We start from the raw sequence: 23,126 nt of genomic DNA on the forward strand, positions 1-23,126 counted from the left end.
CTCCCCCCAGCCCCCACCCATTCAGACAAGTACTTTCCGAGCTCCAGGCTCACAGCACTCTGATATGTTCCCCTTTAAATAGCAAAGAGGGCGCTATTCTACGAGAGTCCCACACTGCTCACCCTAAGACCTTCAGCGGTCGTTGCTGGCTGATTGGCCGGGTGGCATCGATGTCGCGCTGACCTGTGTAATAGCGCATGCCAGGTGTATTTAAAACGAGCCGTTTTCAACCCCAAGAACATGTTTCAAAGTCGCCAGAAATGACGAGCGCACGGGGAGGATCACATTTAGTCACGCGCGCCACCCCCAGGAGCGGCGGGTGCTTGGCACTGAGTAATGGCTTTCTTCATGCCACGCACTGCCACCGTGTCAAACCTTTCCGCTTGCTCAGTTCGCAAATGACTAAGCAGACGTTATTTAGGCGGGGAGAATGCGCCGCATTAATCTTAATAGAAAAGCTTAAAATCAGGGCCGTGAGCTTTAATACACAGATCAGCTGTCCGCGCGCGTTGGACGTGACCAGTCAGGATATTATTGTGTGGCAGCGCCTGCCTCTGGAAACCACTGGCCAATTACAGCCCACTGCCCGGCCCGCGCCCCTTCCTTGCTTTCCGCCTGAGCGCATTCGTCACCCTGGACCATACACTGTGGAGGTACGTGCTCCGCAACTTCCTGCATTCATCCCAAAAGGAGAACTATTCTGGTAAGCGATGCATGGGCTTATCCCGTTCAGGGCCACGCTATTATGCAAGTCTATGCAAAAAGGACCAGCATTCTCGTCCTTGGCACTAGTCAGTGTGGATGTGAAGAGGTAAATGGCAGACCTGATGGACATCCGAAAGATCTAAATAATATGCATTTGTATATGAAGTTTCAAAGCACTATAGTAATAGTTATAATTATTAACCAATTTAATGATACGCAATTTATCAGTCTTGGGAGCATGAAGGGCTGAGTCTAACTTGATTGGTTTTTCGCCTGCATGCCAGAGGCAAGTGATTAACTCATGTGCTATCCTCCCAAGACACAGGGGTGTGGGCATAGTAATGTCATGCAATGTGCCATTTGTATAGCACCGTTTCCCATTGGTATGGCCTCAAAGCGCTTGTTTAGCATCTTTGCCCACTGGTATGGCGTCAGAGCGCTGCAGGTGAACACCCTCGGGTGACGGATATCAAAGTCGTCCGAGGAGTGTAGAACATGTATGTGCGTTTTATCCAATGGGAAACTAGGTAGGGGTGGCCAAGTCCCTGCTGTCCCAAGTTGAGCTGGCATGTGGATGGGTGCTGTGAGGTAGTCTGGAGAGTAAGTGAGTGCAGGAGACTCAATATGTGACCAGCTACGGCACATTGTTGTTGTGGGGGATAGCTGCATTCTTATGGCAGAAGTGTTGTGCGATATGTCTTAAAAGTAGTCTATGATATAAGAAGCGTGCAGGTGGGTGGCCATGCCTTCGGCTCTCTTCCATAAGCACAGAATGTGTTACGTATGCGTGTGTCCTGGCTGGTTTCTTGGTATCTTTGTCATGACGTGGATTCTGTCCTGTGCTAGTAGGTGAACTGAGCTTATTCAAGTGGAGGCTTGGTCCTAGGAATAAAGGGTCAAGGTTTGAGGCTTATTGTGATTGGTCAGATACAGAACAATAAATATATAGGGGGTGGGTGTAAAGGGTTAAAAGGTGTTGGGGGGTGGTTTGGGGTGGGTTATAGGTGTAGGTAAATTGGGGGGGGGTTGGTGGGGGCACCGCCCAATTAAAGGATTTGGTAGCATTTGGTTTGGTAAAATCACATAGAACCTTTTTATATTGCCTGACTGCGATCTGCTTGGTCGCCAAGATCTTTGATGGATCCAAAAGAGGGGACAGATGGTGTTATGTGAGTCAGAAGAGCGGGGAAAATGCAGGATAGCTTTGCTTTGCATTGATCCATGCTGGCCAGAGGTTCCCTTAGTTCTGTGTGCGGATCTGTTTCTAGGTGTTCTGTATCATGAGCACGGAGGCATTTGTGTAGAGGGTCGCCATCAGCTGAAATGGAGGCTAGGATGCTTGTCTAGGCGTGGCGTATGTAAGCTGTTTGCAGAGGTGTAGCGTTTTGTTATTTGATATCTGTTGCAGGGATAGTAAGTGGGTGACTTTGCTGGTCTGTCGCAGAGGCGTTGCTAGAGGTGGGAGGGGAGCTAAGAGGTCTCTAACCCCAGGTCATTTGGTTGTAGCCCTGGATAGAAGCTCAGGGGCTACAAACAAAAGGCCAGCGAGCCCCGAGTCCTGACAGTGCCGACATTAGTGTAGCCCCAGATCTTTTCCAGACCTAGCAACATCGATGCATCTGTGTATAGTGTGTTTGATCATGAAGTTGGGAATGTTAGTGCAGGAAGGTTAATGAATGCCCTGATGTTTCAGGTGGCGGTTCCTTGGGAAAATTCTCGGTAGTTTTGCCCTTCAGATAAGGTACTTGTGGGGAGACATCGTGAGGCACCCTGGTGAGGACCGCTTTCTCTTTCAGTGGACAGATCGCTGCAAGTGCTCCTTGATGATACTTGGGGGAACATGAGAAAGGGGGTTCATAAGGAGGGGGCAACATTGTGTAGCAAGTAGGAAATGGGTGAGAGTAAATCACAAGTGCTCAGAGTTGAGATTCCAGTGGGGGAAGAGTCCTGCGTCCCCGGGAACCACTCGGGATGCTATGAGGTCATGTGCGATATCTAGGAGCCAGTCACATGAATTCTATTGGGCATAAGGAGCAAACTACAGCAGAAGAATAACAGCATAACTGAGATTTCTAGGAGCCAGTCACATGAATTCTATTGGGCATAGGGAGAAAACTACAGCAGAAGCATAACAGCATGACTGAGACATCCAGGAGCCAGTCACATGAATTCTATTGGACCTAGGGAGCAAACTACAGCAGAAGAATAACAGCATGACTGATATATCCAAGAGCCAGTCACATGAATTCTATTGGGCATAGGAAGCAAACTACAGCAGAAGAATAACAGCATAACTGTGATATCCAGGAGCCAGTCACATGAATTCTATTGGGCATAGGGAGCAAACTACAGCAGAAGAATAACAGCATGACTGAGATATCTACGAGCCATTCACATGAATTCTATTGGGCATAGGGAGCAAACTACAGCAGAAGAATAACAGCATAACTGAGATATCTAGGAGCCAGCCACATGAATTGTATTGGACATAGGGAGCAAACTACAGCAGAAGAATAATAGCATGACTGAGATATCTACGAGACATTCACATGAATTCTATTGGGCATAGGGAGCAAACTACAGCAGAAGAATAACAGCATAACTGAGATATCCAGGGGCCAGTCACATGAATTCTATTGGGCAAAGGGAGCAAACTGCAGCAGAAGAATAACAGCATGACTGAGATATCCAGGAGCCAGTCACATGAATTCTATTGGGCATAGGGAGCAAACTACAGCAGAAGAATAACAGCATGACTGAGATATCCAGGAGTCAGTCACATGAATTCTATTGGGCATAGGGAGCAAACTACAGCAGAAGAATAACAGCATAACTGAGATATCCAGGAGCCGGCCACATGAGTTCTATTGGGCATAGGGAGCAAACTACAGCAGAAGAATAACAGCATGACTGAGATATCCAGGAGCCGGTCACATGAATTCTATTGGGCATAGGGAGCAAACTACAGCAGAAGAAAAACAGCATAACTGAGATATCCAGGAGCCAGTCACATGGATTCTATTGGGCATAGGGAGCAAACTACAGCAGAAGAATAACAGCATGACTGAGATATCCAGGAGCCGGTCACATGAATTCTATTGGGCATAGGGAGCAAACTACAGCAGAAGAAAAACAGCATAACTGAGATATCCAGGAGCCAGTCACATGGATTCTATTGGGCATAGGGAGCAAACTACAGCAGAAGAATAACAGCATGACTGAGATATCTACGAGCCATTCACATGAATTCTATTGGGCATAGGGAGCAAACTACAGCAGAAGAATAACAGCATAACTGAGATATCCAGGGGCCAGTCACATGAATTCTATTGGGCAAAGGGAGCAAACTGCAGCAGAAGAATAACAGCATAACTGAGATATCCAGGACCCAGTCACATAAATTCTATTGGGCATAGGGAGCAAACTACAACAGAAGAATAACAGCATGACTGAGATATCCAGGAGCCAGTCACATGAATTCTATTGGGCATAGGGAGAAAACTACAGCAGAAGAATAACAGCATAACTGACATATCTAGGAGCCAGCCACATGAGTTCTATTGAGCATAGGGAGCAAACTACAGCAGAAGAATAACAGCATGACTGAGATATCCAGTATCCGGTCACATGAATTCTATTGGGCATAGGGATCAAACTACAGCAGAAGAATAACAGCATAACTGAGATATCCAGGAGCCGGTCACATGAATTCTATTGGGCATAGGAAGCAAACTACAGCAGAAGAATAACAGCATAACTGAGATATCCAGGAGCCAGTCACATGGATTCTATTGGGCAAAGGGAGCAAACTGCAGCAGAAGAATAACAGCATAACTGAGATATCCAGGAGCCAGTCACATGAATTCTATTGGGCATAGGGAGCAAACTACAGCAGAAGAATAACAGCATGACTGAGATATCTAGGAGCCAGTCACATGAATTCTATTGGGCATAGGGAGCAAACTACAGCAGAAGAATAACAGCATAACTGAGATATCTAGGAGCCAGCCACATGAGTTCTATTGGGCATAGGGAGCAAACTACAGCAGAAGAATAACAGCATGACTGAGATATCCAGGAGCCGGTTCCATGAATTCTATTGGGCATAGGGAGCAAACTACAGCAGAAGAATAACAGCATAACTGAGATATCCAGGAGCCGGTCACATGAATTCTATTGGGCATAGGGAGCAAACTACAGCAGACGAATAACAGCATAACTGAGATATCCAGGAGCCAGTCACATGGATTCTATTGGGCATAGGGAGCAAACTACAGCAGAAGAATAACAGGATGACTGAGATATCTACTAGCCATTCACATGAATTCTATTGGGCATAGGGAGCAAACTACAGCAGAAGAATAACAGCATAACTGAGATATCCAGGGGCTAGTCACATGAATTCTATTGGGCAAAGGGAGCAAACTGCAGCAGAAGAATAACAGCATGACTGAGATATCCAGGAGCCAGTCACATTAATTCTATTGGGCATAGGGAGCAAACTACAGCAGAAGAATAACAGCATGACTGAGATATCTGGAGCCAGTCACATGAATTCTATTGGGCATAGGGAGCAAACTACAGCAGAAGAATAACAGCATAACTGAGATATCTAGGAGCCAGCCACATGGGCATAGGGAGCAAACTACAGCAGAAGAATAAAAGCATGACTGAGATATCCAGGAGCCGGTCACATGAATTCTATTGGTCATTGGGAGCAAGCTACAGCAGAAGAATAACAGCATAACTGAGATATCCAGGAACCGGTCACATGAATTCTATTGGGCATAGGGAGCAAACTACAGCAGAAGAATAACAGCATAACTGAGATATCCAGGAGCCAGTCACATGGATTCTATTGGGCGTAGGGAGCAAACTACAGCATAAGAATAACAGCATAACTGAGATATCCAGGAGCCAGTCACAGGAATTCTATTGGGCATAGGGAGAAAACTACAGCAGAAGAATAACAGCATAACTGAGATATCTAGGAGCCTGCCACATGAATTGTATTGGGCATAGGGAGCAAACTACAGCAGAAGAATAACAGCATAACTGACATATCCAGGAGCTGGTCACATGAATTCTATTGGGCATAGGAAGCAAACTACAGCAGAAGAATAACAGCATAACCGAGATATCCAGGAGCCAGTCACATGAATTATATTGGGCATACGGAGCAAACTACAGCAGAAGAATAACAGCATGACTGAGATATCCAGGAGCCAGTCACATGAATTCTATTGGGCATAGGGAGCAAACTACAGCAGAAGAATAACAGCATAACTGAGATATCCAGGAGCCAGCCACATGAATTGTATTGGACATAGGGAGCAAACTACAGCAGAAGAATAAAAGCATAACTGAGATATCCAGGAACCGGTTCCATGAATTCTATTGGGCATAGGGAGCAAACTACAGCAGAAGAATAACAGCATAACTGAGATATCCAGGAGCCGGTCACATGAATTCTATTGGGCATAGGGAGAAAACTACAGCAGAAGAATAACAGCATAACTGAGATATCCAGGAGCCGGTCACATGAATTCTATTGGGCATAGGGAGCAAACTACAGCAGAAGAATAACAGCATAACTGAGATATCCAGGAGCCAGTCACATGGATTCTATTGGGCATAGGGAGCAAACTACAGCAGAAGAATAACAGCATGACTGAGATATCTACGAGCCATTCACATGAATTCTATTGGGCATAGGGAGCAAACTACAGCAGAAGAATAACAGCATAACTGAGATATCCAGTGGCCAGTCACATGAATTCTATTGGGCAAAGGGAGCAAACTGCAGCAGAAGAATAACAGCATAACGCAGATATCCAGGAGCCAGTCACATGAATTCTATTGGGCATAGGGAGCAAACTACAGCAGAAGAATAACAGCATAACTGAGATATCTAGGAGCCAGCCACATGAGTTCTATTGGGCATAGGGAGCAAACTACAGCAGAAGAATAACATCATGACTGAGATATCCAGGAGCCAGTCACATGAATTCTATTGGGCATAGGGAGCAAACTACAGCAGAAGAATAACAGCAGAACTGAGATATCCAGGAGCCAGTCACATGAATTCTATTGGGCATTGGGAGCAAACTACAGCAGAAGAATAACAGCATAACTGAGATATCCAGGAGCCAGTCACATGGATTCTATTGGGCAAAGGGAGCAAACTGCAGCAGAAGAATAACAGCATAACTGAGATATCCAGTAGCCAGTCACATGAATTCTATTGGGCATAGGGAGCAAACTACAGCAGAAGAATAACAGCATGACTGAGATATCTAGGAGCCAGTCACATGAATTTTGTTGGGCATACGGAGCAAACTACAGCAGAAGAATAACAGCATAACTGAGATATCTAGGAGCCAGCCACATGAGTTCTATTGGGCATAGGGAGCAAACTACAGCAGAAGAATAACAGCATGACTGAGATATCCAGGAGCCGGTCACATGAATTCTATTGGGCATAGGGAGCAAACTACAGCAGAAGAATAACAGCATAACTGAGATATCCAGGAGCCGGTCGCATGAATTGTATTGGACATAGGGAGCAAACTACATCAGAAGAATAAAAGCATAACTGAGATATCCAGGAGCCGGTTCCATGAATTCTATTGGGCATAGGGAGCAAACTACAGCAGAAGAATAACAGCATAACTGAGATATCCAGGAACCGGTCACATGAATTCTATTGGGCATAGGGAGCAAACTACAGCAGAAGAATAACAGCATAACTGACAAATCCAGGAGCCAGTCACATGGATTCTATTGGGCATAGGCAGCAAACTACAGCAGAAGAATAACAGCATGACTGAGATATCTATGAGCCATTCACATGAATTCTATTGGGCATAGGGAGCAAACTACAGCAGAAGAATAACAGCATAACTGAGATATCCAGGGGCCAGTCACATGAATTCTATTGGGCAAAGGGAGTAAACTGCAGCAGAAGAATAACAGCATAACTGAGATATCCAGGAGCCAGTCACATGAATTCTATTGGGCATAGGGAGCAAACTACAGCAGAAGAATAACAGAATAACTGAGATATCTAGGAGCCAGCCACATGAGTTCTATTGGGCATAGGGAGCAAACTACAGCAGAAGAATAACATCATGACTGAAATATCCAGGAGCCAATCACATGAATTCTATTGGGCATAGGGAGCAAACTACAGCAGAAGAATAACAGCATAACTGAGATATCCAGGAGCCGGTCACATGAATTCTATTGGGCATAGGGAGCAAACTACAGCAGAAGAATAACAGCATAACTGAGATATCCAGGAGCCAGTCACATGGATTCTATTGGGCAAAGGGAGCAAACTGCAGCAGAAAAATAACAGCATAACTGAGATATCCAGTAGCCAGTCACATGAATTCTATTGGGCATAGGGAGCAAACTACAGCAGAAGAATAACAGCATGACTGAGATATCTAGGAGCCAGTCACATGAATTTTGTTGGGCATACGGAGCAAACTACAGCAGAAGAATAACAGCATAACTGAGATATCTAGGAGCCAGCCACATGAGTTCTATTGGGCATAGGGAGCAAACTACAGCAGAAGAATAAAAGCATAACTGAGATATCCAGGGGCCAGTCAAATGAATTCTATTGGGCAAAGGGAGCAAACTGCAGCAGAAGAATAACAGCATAACTGAGATATCCAGGAGCCAGTCACATGAATTCTATTGGGCATAGGGAGCAAACTACAGCAGAAGAATAACAGCATGACTGAGATATCTGGAGCCAGTCACATGAATTCTATTGGGCATAGGGAGCAAACTACAGCAGAAGAATAACAGCATAACTGAGATATCCAGGAGCCGGTCACATGAATTCTATTGGGCATAGGGAGCAAACTACAGCAGAAGAATAACAGCATAACTGAGATATCCAGGAGCCAGTCACATGGATTCTATTGGGCAAAGGGAGCAAACTGCAGCAGAAGAATAACAGCATAACTGAGATATCCAGTAGCCAGTCACATGAATTCTATTGGGCATAGGGAGCAAACTACAGCAGAAGAATAACAGCATGACTGAGATATCTAGGATTCATAGGAGCCAGTCACATGAATTTTGTTGGGCATACGGAGCAAACTACAGCAGAAGAATAACAGCATAACTGAGATATCTAGGAGCCAGCCACATGAGTTCTATTGGGCATAGGGAGCAAACTACAGCAGAAGAATAACAGCATGACTGAGATATCCAGGAGCCGGTCACATGAATTCTATTGGGCATAGGGAGCAAACTACAGCAGAAGAATAACAGCATAACTGAGATATCCAGGAGCCGGTCGCATGAATTCTATTGGTCATAGGGAGCAAACTACAGCAGAAGAATAACAGCATAACTGAGATATCCAGGTGCCAGTCACATGGATTCTATTGGGCATAGGGAGCAAACTACAGCAGAAGAATAACAGCATGACTGAGATATCTACGAGCCATTCACATGAATTCTATTGGGCATAGGGAGCAAACTACAGCAGAAGAATAAAAGCATAACTGAGATATCCAGAGGCCAGTCAAATGAATTCTATTGGGCAAAGGGAGCAAACTGCAGCAGAAGAATAACAGCATAACTGAGATATCCAGGAGCCAGTCACATGAATTCTATTGGGCATAGGGAGCAAACTACAGCAGAAGAATAACAGCATGACTGAGATATCTGGAGCCAGTCACATGAATTCTATTGGGCATAGGGAGCAAACTACAGCAGAAGAATAACAGCATAACTGAGATATCTCAGAGCGAGCCACATGGGCATAGGGAACAAACTACAGCAGAAGAATAGATATCCAGGAGCCGGTCACATGAATTCTATTGGGCATAGGGAGCAAACTACAGCAGAAGAATAACAGCATAACTGAGATATCCAGGTGCCAGTCACATGGATTCTATTGGGCATAGGGAGCAAACTACAGCAGAAGAATAACAGCATGACTGAGATATCTACGAGCCATTCACATGAATTCTATTGGGCATAAGGAGCAAACTACAGCAGAAGAATAAAAGCATAACTGAGATATCCAGGGGCCAGTCAAATGAATTCTATTGGGCAAAGGGAGCAAACTGCAGCAGAAGAATAACAGCATAACTGAGATATCCAGGAGCCAGTCACATGAATTCTATTGGGCATAGGGAGCAAACTACAGCAGAAGAATAACAGCATAACTGAGATATCCAGGAGCCAGTCACATGGATTCTATTGGGCAAAGGGAGCAAACTGCAGCAGAAGAATAACAGCATAACTGAGATATCCAGTAGCCAGTCACATGAATTCTATTGGGCATAGGGAGCAAACTACAGCAGAAGAATAACAGCATGACTGAGATATCTAGGAGCCAGTCACATGAATTCTGTTGGGCATACGGAGCAAACTACAGCAGAAGAATAACAGCATAACTGAGATATCTAGGAGCCAGGCACATGAGTTCTATTGGGCATAGGGAGCAAACTACAGCAGAAGAATAACAGCATGACTGAGATATCCAGGAGCCGGTCGCATGAATTCTATTGGGCATAGGGAGCAAACTACAGCAGAAGAGTAACAGCATAACTGAGATATCCAGGAGCCGGTCGCATGAATTCTATTGGGCATAGGGAGCAAACTACAGCAGAAGAGTAACAGCATAACTGAGATATCCAGGAGCCGGTCGCATGAATTGTATTGGGCATAGGGAGCAAACTACAGCAGAAGAATAAAAGCATAACTGAGATATCCAGGAGCCGGTCACATGAATTCTATTGGGCATAGGGAGCAAACTACAGCAGAAGAATAACAGCATAACTGAGATATCCAGGAGCCGGTCACATGAATTCTATTGGGCATAGGGATAAAACTACAGCAGAAGAATAACAGCATAACTGAGATATCCAGGAGCTGGTCACATGAATTCTATTGGGCATAGGGAGCAAACTACAGCAGAAGAATAACAGCATAACTGACATATCCAGGAGCCAGTCACATGGATTCTATTGGGCATAGGGAGAAAACTACAGCAGAAGAATAACAGCATGACTGAGATATCTATGAGCCATTCACATGAATTCTATTGGGCATAGGGAGCAAACTACAGCAGAAGAATAACAGCATAACTGAGATATCTAGGAGCCAGCCACATGAGTTCTATTGGGCATAGGGAGCAAACTACAGCAGAAGAATAAAAGCATAACTGAGATATCCAGAGGCCAGTCAAATGAATTCTATTGGGCAAAGGGAGCAAACTGCAGCAGAAGAATAACAGCATAACTGAGATATCCAGGAGCCAGTCACATGAATTCTATTGGGCATAGGGAGCAAACTACAGCAGAAGAATAACAGCATGACTGAGATATCCAGGAGCCAGTCACATGAATTCTATTGGGCATAGGGAGCAAACTACAGCAGAAGAATAACAGCATAACTGAGATATCTAGGAGCCAGCCACATGAATTGTATTGGACATAGGGAGCAAACTACAGCAGAAGAATAACAGCATGACTGAGATATCTAGGAGCCAATCACATGAGTTCTGTTGGGCATAGGGAGCAAACTACAGCAGAAGAATAACAGCATAACTGAGATACCCAGGAGCCGGTCACATGAATTCTATTGGGCATAGGGAGCAAACTACAGCAGAAGAATAAAAGCATAACTGAGATATCCAGGAGCCAGTCACGTGAATTCTATTGGGCATAGGGAGCAAACTACAGCACAAGACTAAGAGCATGACTCAGATATCCAGGAGCCATTCACATGAATTATATTGGGCATAGGGAGCAAACTACAGCAGAAGAATAACTGAAGTTGGCACCAGGGAGTAGATCATTGCAGGGCACACATGATGGCAGAACCTCAGGGGGACAATATCACTGTATACCCATAATGACTGTTAGACACCTTGGGGCTAAAGTAGAGTATATAACACATTATAGTGCAGGAGCAGGGAGCAACATCGAGCACAAATTACTGTGGGACACCCATTTTCATAATCTCAGTATATATGGAGGGACACAAGGGACAAGCATCACGGTGTAGCACAGATTACAGTGGGAAACCAGGATGTAAAAACAAGTATTTCAAAATTTATAGTGTGACCAAGATTCAAGATCACTGTTAAACACCAATTGTGATGGAGCATCATAGGCAGAATAATGATGAGACACCAGGGAGCAAAATCATTGTATGGCAGCAAATATGATGGGATACCATGGAGCAAAGTCACAGGATAGCACACATTCTGCGAGCCACCACGAGCCAAGAGGGACACCAGGGGAAAAAAAAAACAGGTATAGCACAGATTACAGTGGGAAACCATGGTGTAAAAACACAGTATTGCACACATTCACAGTGTGACACCAATCGTAAGAATTACTCCGGGACACCAAGATGCAAGATCACTGTTAAACACCAATTGTGATGGCGCATCATAGGCAGAATAATGATGAGACACCAGGGAGCAAAATCATTGTATGGCAGCAAATATGATGGGATACCATGGAGCAAAGTCACAGGATAGCACACATTCTGCGAGCCACCACGAGCCAAGAGGGACACCAGGGGGAAAAAAAACAGGTATAGCACAGATTACAGTGGGAAACCATGGTGTAAAAACACAGTATTGCACACATTCACAGTGTGACACCATGGGTTAGAATTACTCCGGGACACCAAGATGCAAGATCACTGTGTAACACCAATTGTGATGGAGCATCATAGGCAGAATAATGGTGAGACACCAGGGAGCAAAATCATTGTATGGCAGCAAATATGATGGGATACCAGGGAGCAAAGTCACAGGATAGCACACATTCTGCGAGCCACCACGAGCCAAAATGACAGTATACACAGAGGGACACCAGGGGGAATAATCTCAGTACAGCACAGATGACAGTGGGAAACCAGAGAGTAAAAAGACGGTATTGCACAAATAAGGGAGTGACTCCAGGAAGTGCAATGAGAGTACACATACACATAGTAGTGATACATCAGGGGGGAGACATTGCTCTGGCACCCCATGATGCCAAAATCACTTTATAAAAGGACATATGATGGGTCATCAGGGGCACAATTACTGTGGGGCACCAGTGAACAACATCACAGTACGGCACACATTAGGGAGTGACACCAGGGAGCATACCGTAGATGATAGTGAGAGCATACCGTACATGATAGTGGTACGGCAGGAGGAACATTTACTGAGGCACACTAGGATGCTAATATCGACATTTAACACCAGCTACGATGGGACACCTGGAGCCAAATGACCGTGGAACAGCAGGAGGATAAACGGAAGCATGGGAGCCGGGTGCCCAACATTACTGCAGCCAATTTGTATATATCTACTCGCTCTAGATCGGATTTGCAAAAATGTGTGCACCTGAAAATAAATGCAGAGGGTCTGTATGCCTAGATTCCAAACTTGGAGAAGTGTGTGCATCAGTGAATTCGCTGCACACTTTGGGGTGGCCGTGCACTGAATCCACTAGCTGGCCTCTCTGAATATAATAGTGCTGGCCAGGCTCATTTCAGCACAATGGCTTCAGGTGAAACAGCACATAGGGCCTCGTTCCGAGTTCGGAGGTAACCACGCCGCTATTTGCGGCATGGCTGCCTCCGAACCCGTCCAAACTCTGGCCTGGTGAATGGAGTAATTACCGGTCCATTCCGAGGTCGGAGGGACCGGTAATTCCCCATTCACCAGGGCCATTCCCCATTCCCATTTGAGCCCCCATAGGGGAAGGCGGCAATAACGGTACCGTAAATTACGGTACCGTTATTGACCCCGGAGTACCATAGCAGGCGTTAAGGAAGGACACGCAAAGGGAACTCGTAGTACGGCGGTAAGGGTTTAACGGCACCGGACTCGTTACCGGTGACAGTTAACCCTTACCGCCCTACTCGGAATGAGGCCCATAGTCTTCAAGTCTCTTTGTCTGGTCCATCAGGCCTATTACCAGGTTGGGGCCGACTTCCTCCAAGATGTATGTCCCTTGTCGTAGCCTTTGCTCTGGAGGCGAGCATCTTGTACTGGTTCCTAAATTCCGCCTACAGAGAGTTGGTGGCTGGGACTTCTCTGTGGTGGCTGGTACGCTCTGGAATGGACTTCCACTTAAACTTAAAATGACAGAGAACCAGCTGCACTTCCTCCCTTTACTTAAACGGCTTTTTTTGTTGCTAAAGTACTGACTGCTGCGGCTGTTTGTGTGTATCCTCGCGCCAAGCTACGCTGGGGTGAACATGCACGCTATAAACCCAACTAACAACTAATACAACATAGTCCCTTAAAGAGATTGGGCCTCATTCCGAGTACGGCGCTAACCAATGGCGCTATTAACGCCTTGGTTGACGCCGTACCCGGACCGGCAGCGCCTTGGTGGTTGGCGGAATTACCGCCCCATTCCAAGGTTGGCGGGGCGGTAATTCCCCAATCCCCATTTACCCTTCCCCATTCCCATTCTTGCCCCATAGGGCATAATGGGAGTGGGGAAGGCGTCAATTACGCCACCGTAAATTACAGTGGCGTAATTAACATCAAGGTCCCTTAGCGCCATGGTATTTAACGCCTGCTAAAAGCAGGTGTTAAAAGCACCATGGCGCTAAGGGAACTCGGAGTATGGCGGTAAGGGATTACCGCCACCGCTCTCGTTAGCGGTGGCCGCTATCCCTTACCGCCATACTCGGAATGAGGCCCATTGTCGTTTTGAAATGTAAAACAAATATCAAAATCCAATTTTACTCATTGCAAGCGATCGAAAAGCTTGTGGGTTAGAAGTGGGTAAAACCGCTGCAGTGCAGAGGATACACAAATGCACAGAAGGGTAGCAAATGACACTCCTAGGTATTGCTCATCCCCATGCGCCTGTTTGTAGGGTGCTGCGTGTCCCTTTCACGCATTTCATTTACAAGTCCATTTGTGAATACGGCATTCGAATTTACATGCGAGGAAACGCCACGTGCCACCTTGGGATTGGCACAATTGTGCACAGGGGTTCAAACACAGGATTGTATCACTGATATGCGCATTCTGATGTTAGTTATGCATTCCATGTAACGTTCTTCCCGCCAGTGGTGCCAGCTGCACGTGTGCCTCTTTGCATAACCCTGTGTTGACCCTTGGAATGAGTTCCTCTCTTGCAGGTGACCTCGATGTGCCTCACCCTCATGCCAATCAACAGGCCTGATCTGATTGTTAATAATGTGTGGGATGCCAGCTCCTACCTTGAATAATATTGACATGCATGGCGTTTTTGATATCTAACTCACCAAAATTGTTTAGTTTTTTTGGCCAGATATTGGCCCGACTTTTACTTTCTTTCTAAAGAAAAAGAAGCAAACGTTGTATCTTTCACTATTTAAGAAGAGCTATTTGTTTTAAAACTGGATTTATTTCCCAAATGCATACATTGTTTAGATGATAAAGAATGCACTTGCCAAGTAGTACACTTGCCAAGTAGTACACGCATATGCAATCCATACTATATCCCTTCTGTCTCACTCACATGAACCCACACCCAAGCATCACTCACGCACATATTCACTTTCACATACGTATGCACTCATTTACGCAGTCACTTCCCCACTAACCTACTCATTCACTCATAAGCACATGCACCCTCTACAAACACATTCACTCACTCAATACAATAAGCGTTGTCACTTGCTGGCTCACTCCATTGCCCTGTAATGACTTGAATATTCATGTATTCACTTTCTACTCGATCCCTCCTCACTTGCACTCGAGCGCACTTACTGCCTCGTCACTTGTACTCCAGCTCACTTACCGCCTCGTCACTTGCACTCCAGCTCACTTACTGCCTCGTCACTTGCACTCGAGCTCACTTGCACTCCAGCGCACTTACTGCCTCGTCACTTGCACTCCAGCTCACTTACTGCCTCGTCACTTGCCCTGGAGCGCACTTACTGCCTCATCACTTGCACTCCAGCCCACTTACTGCCTCGTCACTTGCATTCGAGCGCACTTACTGCCTCGTCACTTGCACTCCAGCTCACTTACTGCCTCGTCACTTGCCCTGGAGCGCACTTACTGCCTCATCACTTGCACTCCAGCTCACTTACTGCCTCGTCACTTGTACTCGAGCGCACTTACTGCCTCGTCACTTGCACTCCAGCTCACTTACTGCCTCGTCACTTGCCCTGGAGCGCACTTACTGCCTCATCACTTGCACTCCAGCTCACTTACTGCCTCGTCACTTGCCCTGGAGCGCACTTACTGCCTCATCACTTGCACTCCAGCTCACTTACTGACTCAGTCTCATGCCCACTCACTCGGTGCTTCCTTTCTCTGACTTCACAGGCCTGACATGTTGCCCCGTCTTTCTTTTGCAGTTGCTGGCTGTCGTTGGAAGGAGGCCTCCTGTATGCCTTCGTGGGACCGGCTGCAGCAGTTGTTTTGGTATTTTCCTCCCTTTGCCTCCCTTTCCACACATCCCTCCTCTCCTCATTCCCTGTTCTCCTTTATCTTGTTTGCACACATCCATGTTCCTTTCCCATTTGTCTTCCTTTCCACGCATCCTTTTCCCTCTACCACATTTACCTTCATTTCCACACATCCGCTTTTCCTTCTTCCCCTGTTCTCCTTTATCTTGTTTTCACACATCCATTGTCCTCTGTCATGTTTATATTTCTTCTGAGCATCCCTTTTTTTCGCGTTTCCCCTTTATTCTTCTTTCAGTACATCCCATCTTTCTTTCCCATCTCCGACTCCACGCGTCTCTTCCCCATGACTTTGTATTCTTTTCCGCACATCTATTCTTTTCTCCCATTCACCACCCTTTCAAAACCCTTTTTTACTTCTCACCTTCATCTTCTTATGCGAATATAGCTTTTTCCTTTGTTGCCCTATAGATTCGTTTGCACAGTTATGTTTTCTCTTTTTTCATTTTCCAACTCTCTTTTATCTCATGTTCCAAACATATATTTTTCCTTGTACCCATTTTACATCTATCTCTTTATGCTTTTCCCTTTATATTCCTTTCCAGACATCCATTTTGCATCTAATTTCTTTGTACAACAATGTTTGACCCTTTGTCTTCCGCCACTTTCCCATTTTGTTTTCTTTCCACACTTCTACTTTTTCTCTGACCCATTCACACTCCTTTCCACGCATCCCCTTATCGTCTGGGAGAGAATGGCTTATTCTTTACATTTCCGCAAACACATTCTGTGTAATGTCTTCTCCCTCAAGATCCCATGTGTGTCAGCCCTGCTCTGCACACTCCAACCATTTATTTTATTTATTTATTTATTTTATTGTGCAACTGTAAGGCACGTATACATCAAACACTTGTGTCTCAAAGCTTCAAACTGTAGCTGACATCTTTGGCAATGGAATGGGCCTTTCTAAAGGAGAAAGCCTTCTCGGTATTGCAATGCAGGTCTTATTAACCAACCTCCTTGTGAAAAACATGGCCTCACTTTGGAATCCATCGTGACACTGCGGTAATAGAGCACCAGGTGGTCTTGCCCGGTGCTAGCCACTTTCATGCTTGGTAGACACGAGTCCTTGGCAAAGTGAGATAAAGGGACAATGTGAGAATCAAGTCAAGTAGGAAAGCCATTATTAGCCCGATTTCTGCCTCATGTAACTAAGTTCACTACCTACAACAGCGCCTCAATGCCTCTGGGCTGTTTGCGCGCTTTATACATTTAAATAAAAAAATAAAGAGTGAGGAAGACCATTCATATAGGTCACACTATGGACTTAAGTGGCTCTCAGTTTCGAATCGGATAATGGAGCCATTTGGCCACATTTCCTAAGGGAAGTAAGAGATGGGCGGGTTCTACACTGGCAGGATTGCCACTGGCCCTTGGTGGCTATTCCATGTATGAAGAAGGCAACATGTCTCATCCAACAATTCAGGTGTGCTATGCTGCCAGAGAGTGTGTGCCCTGTTGCAACATGTAAGGCCCACTTTTAGCACACTGATGCTGCATGGGCGTATTGCCAGTGGTGCAGGCTTTAACCCATCTCCGACTTTGTCAAATGACGGCACCTGGCACATAACCACCACACTACTGAGGTCCAGATCTCGATGGTGGTTCTTAGCAAAGTCTGCTGTCATGTATTGTTCACTGTGCGATACGTACATGTTCTATGAGCCACTTGTGCTGACCTCACACCCTCTGGGTCGGTAAGTATTTCAAGTCCAGCACAGGCTGTCTTTTGATTGCAATCAGTGATGGCCAGAAAAGTCTATCTAGCCATCAGCAGCTGCATTGCCCTCACAAGTGCTCTCTCTCTCTCTATCTCTATCTCTCTCTCTCTCTCTCTCTCTCTCTCTCTCTCACTCTCTCTCTCTCTATCTCTCTCTCTCACACACACAATCCCTTTTTCTATCTCCCCCTCTCTGTCCCTCTCTGTCCCTATGTCTCTCTATCCCCGCTTGCTCTCTCAATCCCTTTCCATTCCTTTTGCACTCCCTCGCAACTGCTTTCTTTCTCTTTGTGTCACTCACTCTCTTGCATCCTCCTTCTCGATATCCAACTTTTACTGTCTCTCTCTGTCTTTTACTCCATTTCCATCTCTCCCTTTGCTGGGTCTCTCTCTCTTTTTCTCTTTCTTTGTCTCCCTCTCCATGCTCCATTGATCTCTCTCTCCCTTTTGCTGCATCTGTCTTTCTCGTTATCTCTTTCTCTATCTTTCTCTAACTCTTTCTCTCTTTCTCTTTCTCTCTATCACTCTCTTGTCCTCTTTCACAATCCATACCTCGATATCTTGCGCCCAAATATATTGGAACATAGTTTCATGATTTATTTCTTCATTTGAAACAAAACCCTTCCAAGGCCTATAATGATGCAGGCGGATTTCCAAGTGGTCAGACCCTGTGGCTTTATCACTTCTACCTTATGCATTATTTCTGAAAAACCATCCAATTATGAGGAAGCTGCTGAAGTGGCAGAGACAGACGCAGAAACCTAGAAATGATGCAGGCACCATTTCTGGAAATCGCCATGCACTCATTGGGGGTCATTACAAGGTTGGCGGTAGCCATGGTGCTGTTAGCGCCATGGCTACCGCATACCGGGTCCGGGTTGCCTGAATGGGGAATTACCGGGCCATTCCAACCTTGGAGGACCCGGTATTTCCCCATTCAGGGAACCCATCCCCATTCCCATTCAAGCCACCATAGGGCTCAATGGGAATGGGGACCATGCTAACAATGGGCCCGTTGTTATCATGCTGGTCCTTTAGCGGCTCCCACTAAGGGCGCCTGGTAAAACCAGCCGCCCTTAGCGGGACCCGCTAAAAGAACTTGTAATGCGGCGGTAAGGGGTTAACGACACCGTCACCATTATCGGCACTGTTTCCACTAAGAGTAGTAAAATGGCAAATACAGTGCTGAAGGACTGAAGATGGCCTTCTCTGGCCAAAGAAGCGCTTCGGCTGCAAAACTCTTGATTACTCCTTCCCTGTTCAGGAGCCCTCCCATGCTTTGAGACCAGACACTTTCACATAAGGCTGTCTCTTTGCAGGCACCATAAGGAGTGTGACGCCAGCCTCTGCTGGGCATCAAGAAGCAAACTGACAACATGCATTTCCCTTCGCACAATGTTGCGCATTGTGCACTTTCATGAGTTTACAAGATGATGGGTGCTCATCTGAAAAATCCACAAGCTCCCCAAATCTGCAAAGGCTTGGCAGCGTAGACCTGCAGAGGCGGAGCATAATCTTCACCCACGTTCCTGAAGCATTCCGCCTGTTTCCTATCTCTATGGGTTATCACATCTAGGCCATAGCGTTGTATCATCTGCAGATATGCATACGTCATCGGCCAAGTCCTCATCAATGTCCCTGATGGATACAATGACGAACAACGTATTTCCTCTCCAGCTTCTGGGGACTGGAAAGATACCATGAATGCAAAAACTGATGGGGCACTTATCTCTACCATCTCTCAGTGCAGATGGGGGATTCCTGTTCATGCAGGCCCTCGAAACCCATTACCCGGCTTTCAGTGCAGATCAATTTCCATCGTTGTGCATTCATCTTGCAGCTGTGCCTGCTCTCGCGTAAAGCCTTCATTGCTCGTTCATTTTCATCTGCTGCACAGCTGCAAAGGCGACCGGGTGCGTCGGGAGGATGGAAGATTGCCCAACAGTTACACTGTCTCTAAAAGGCCATTGACGCTCGGGCAGGACCATTTCCATATCAGCTATTGGCTAGGTTTATCAATCTGTATTGCCATACCCACCAAAGACTTTGATAAATCAGGCTGATAAGATTTTTAATCTTAGAGCTGGGCTTAAGGATGTCCTGAAGAAGTTGGCACCAGTGATCTATGGCTGTAATACGCAACTCGATATCCCTGGAAATATCGAGGACCTAAAGCATGACACACTGGCCTTCATTGCGTTATTCAGTAATAGAGAATGTATCTTATGTGCCTCTGGACACAACTGTTATTCCAAAAATCTACTATAATTGCCCGCCACATTCTCTAACCCTCGATAAACATTCAGAGCAGTGTGGATTCTTCTCTCGGCTCTACTCCATACTTTCTTTGTTACTGGGGCAATTCTGCAGAAGATGCCCAGCTGCCTGTATGACCACTGCAACATTTACTCAAAGAAATGCACACAGTGTTGGCAGATAAAGACCACCATGAGCACTGATTCTGTCCACCCGGTCCCGCATGTAGCAAATGTGTTGTCTGTCTTCTGTGTGGCTTGAGGCTAGAGTGGTGAACTGTCCCTAATTGTCATATCTGGATGGTGGAAGGGTTGGGTTGATCCAACACGCGATAATTAACCTGAATTCTACATTGGTGTATCAGAGGTGAACACCTCGTCCATGTCCTCACCAGGGCATGTTATGGAATGGGAAGAGTTGCATCATCTATTCTTCTACCAGCAAAGACATGTTGACGGACCGACATACATCTCTACACTATCATTCGAGAGAAGATTCGGCGACATTGTGTGTGAATGCATTTTGGACCCGCCCCTGGCAGATATCTCGGATGTGGAGAGGAGCGGGCCCTCCTGCAACAGATTCTGGTTTTGGATGCCCCTTTCATGTGCTGTCCAAGAGATCACTTGCTTCCCGGAGTTATCACGTCTTGTTGACGTGCATTGATGATGTAATGCAGAGACCTGAGCAAGGCACTGCTCTGCCAATAGACAGACATCTTTCAGACTTCAAGTGATTGATTTGGAAAGGGGTCTCTTTCTCAGTAACTGCTACTTTGGGCTTCAATCTTCGTATCCATGGCGTTGTCGATCAACTCACTCGGGCTCCAGTTTAAATGAATAGTGGTCTGAATGTCTATTACCCCCAAATTTGCAATGCCACCTTTTATAGAAGGGCATCAAGCATGCCAGCATCTACAACTTATATCCCAGTTAAGGAGAGTCCAGGAAATCAAAGGATTTCCATTAGTCTCCTGGGAAAGTTGAGAAAGGGATGGAATGGACTCTTGATGCTACTCCAAACATCTATTCCAGGGGTGGACTGGGAGCCAAAAGAGGCCTTACAAATAATTTCCAAAGTGGCCCCATCTTACACATTTTCAGCAAGTCCAACCTTTTTCCTATGGGAACATTTGGAAATAGCACTCAAAAGAGGTCCCGGGTGCAGCGGCCTACCGGTAAATCTCCAGAGTTCCCTACAGGGCAGTCCACCCATGATCCATGCAATGCAATTAATGACTGAGGCGGGAAAATAAAAGTGTGACCGATGACCGAAATGACAGACAGAAGTGGTCCCAGATTGCTAAAGTAAGCTTAGCCAAATGACTGCTTAGACATTCTTTGTAAGGCCCTGCACCCGTTGTCTGTTATTGGCCGACCTCTATAGATTTGAAGCCAAAGCTCCCACAGCGAAGAGGAGAAGTATCTACAGCATGACTAGAACTTAATGTTCTCCGGCTTGCAGAAAATTTGCTATGGTCATTTTATAAGTGTCACACCTGCTAAGAAGTCAAAAGGAGTGCTTCTCCCCCTGGCAAATAGGACCAGAGAACTCCAGATCCACAACTTTGAGCATTGACAGGGATAGGGAGTGGTTGGTGCGGGAGCTCTGGGCGTTCTGTGTAGGCAAAGCTCAAGCAGCATTAACGAATAATCTAGCGGTAAGTGACCTGTTTTATTCACCTGTAACTTTGTGTATTGGGAGATGCAGTCCACGCTTGAGAGGGATCGGGTCGAGTAAGGGAGGAACCGTTATCACTTTTGCAGAGCTAGTCGTCCATATGCATTTGTATTGACTGCCAAGAACCATCCTCGTGGTCATAGATTGCCTAAGTATTGTGGTAAAATGCCTCTTCTTTCTTTTCTTGACAGGTGAACATGGTCATTGGCATTCTGGTGTTCAACAAGCTTGTGTCCAAAGACGGGATCACAGACAAAAAGCTGAAGGAGCGGGCAGGGTATGAGCTGTCTACGTGTGCTTTGCTGAGAAATGGCATGATCAAAAACCAGGCGGGCATCTGGGCAAACCTGAAAGATCTGGGCTTATTATGACTGTGATACACAGCACTCTCTGCTAATAGCAACCTGGGCTACTGGTCTGTTCGCCAAATATTCTGGCTTGTCTGCTCACTTTAAAGACCATAAACTATTCCCCTTGGTGATAGGTTGTGTTTTGGAGCACACATTTAAATCAAGCCAACATTGTTATGTAAGAAAATAAAAGTGACCTTATTGAGGTTGGTGAAGGCCATAATTAAAAACTGAATCCAAGAAGAACCCACTGAGAAACAAAATGTTGAGATTAGCTTTGTGCGTGTTGCTCTCGACATCCTGTGTGTTGAGACTTTTGATGTTGAAGGCACCAAAATGATGTTACCCTGTGTGGGGCTGCGTTTTTGTGCTATATCAATATTCTAAATCAATGTAACAGGCTCTGTGGGATGGAGTCGTCCTGTTGGCTAATCCTCAGACCTTATCTCATATAATGGTTCCAAATTCTCTTGCCGCTTTTGAGGTCCCTCCTTCATGGGGCCCTGAGTCTCAGCTCGCGTTCCTGGTGCCATTATCCTTCATGGCCTGACCCACCACCACTCACCATGCCAGCACTCACTCTGCTGATCCCTGGACACTTTATCTGCCTTAGAAGGCTCCCCAAACTCTCTCTTCCTCTGCCATCTTTCTGACCTGCGCAGTCTTCCTTCGCAGTGGCCTGCCATCCATCCTGAGATGCTCAAATGGTTGTCACTTTTCACTTTCTTCAGTGCCCTCGTTGTCACCCTGTTTCTTTCAAGGGCACTGACCCACGCTCCCTAATTAGCATTCTGGAACCACTGTATGCCATGCTGGTAGTCAATGGGTATTAATACTTATAAACCCCTCAACAGGAAGCGTTAGCATCCAGCTATGTCACCAGGGAACCTGTTAGAGGCCCCCACTGTGGGCAGGCCTTTCAATTATCCCCAGACCTTTATCACTGGTTAAAG

General features: G+C 45.9%; 1 protein-coding gene across 13 annotated transcripts in view; it reads left to right on the forward strand.

The window, feature by feature from the left end:
- Positions 1-23,126, forward strand: part of ADGRB1 (adhesion G protein-coupled receptor B1) — a 698,686-nt gene that overhangs the window by 587,460 nt on the left and 88,100 nt on the right. For all 13 annotated transcript variants that reach the window (XM_069621727.1, XM_069621731.1, XM_069621729.1 and 10 more), the window contains 2 exons: positions 16,060-16,126; positions 22,015-22,100. In XM_069621727.1, coding sequence (XP_069477828.1) covers positions 16,060-16,126; positions 22,015-22,100 — 153 coding nt within the window. The remainder of the gene's footprint in view (positions 1-16,059; positions 16,127-22,014; positions 22,101-23,126) is intronic.

The sequence above is a fragment of the Ambystoma mexicanum genome, chromosome 5q, assembly GCF_040938575.1.
Source record: "Ambystoma mexicanum isolate Mex_15411 chromosome 5q, UKY_AmexF1_1, whole genome shotgun sequence".
Lineage (NCBI taxonomy): Eukaryota > Metazoa > Chordata > Amphibia > Caudata > Ambystomatidae > Ambystoma > Ambystoma mexicanum.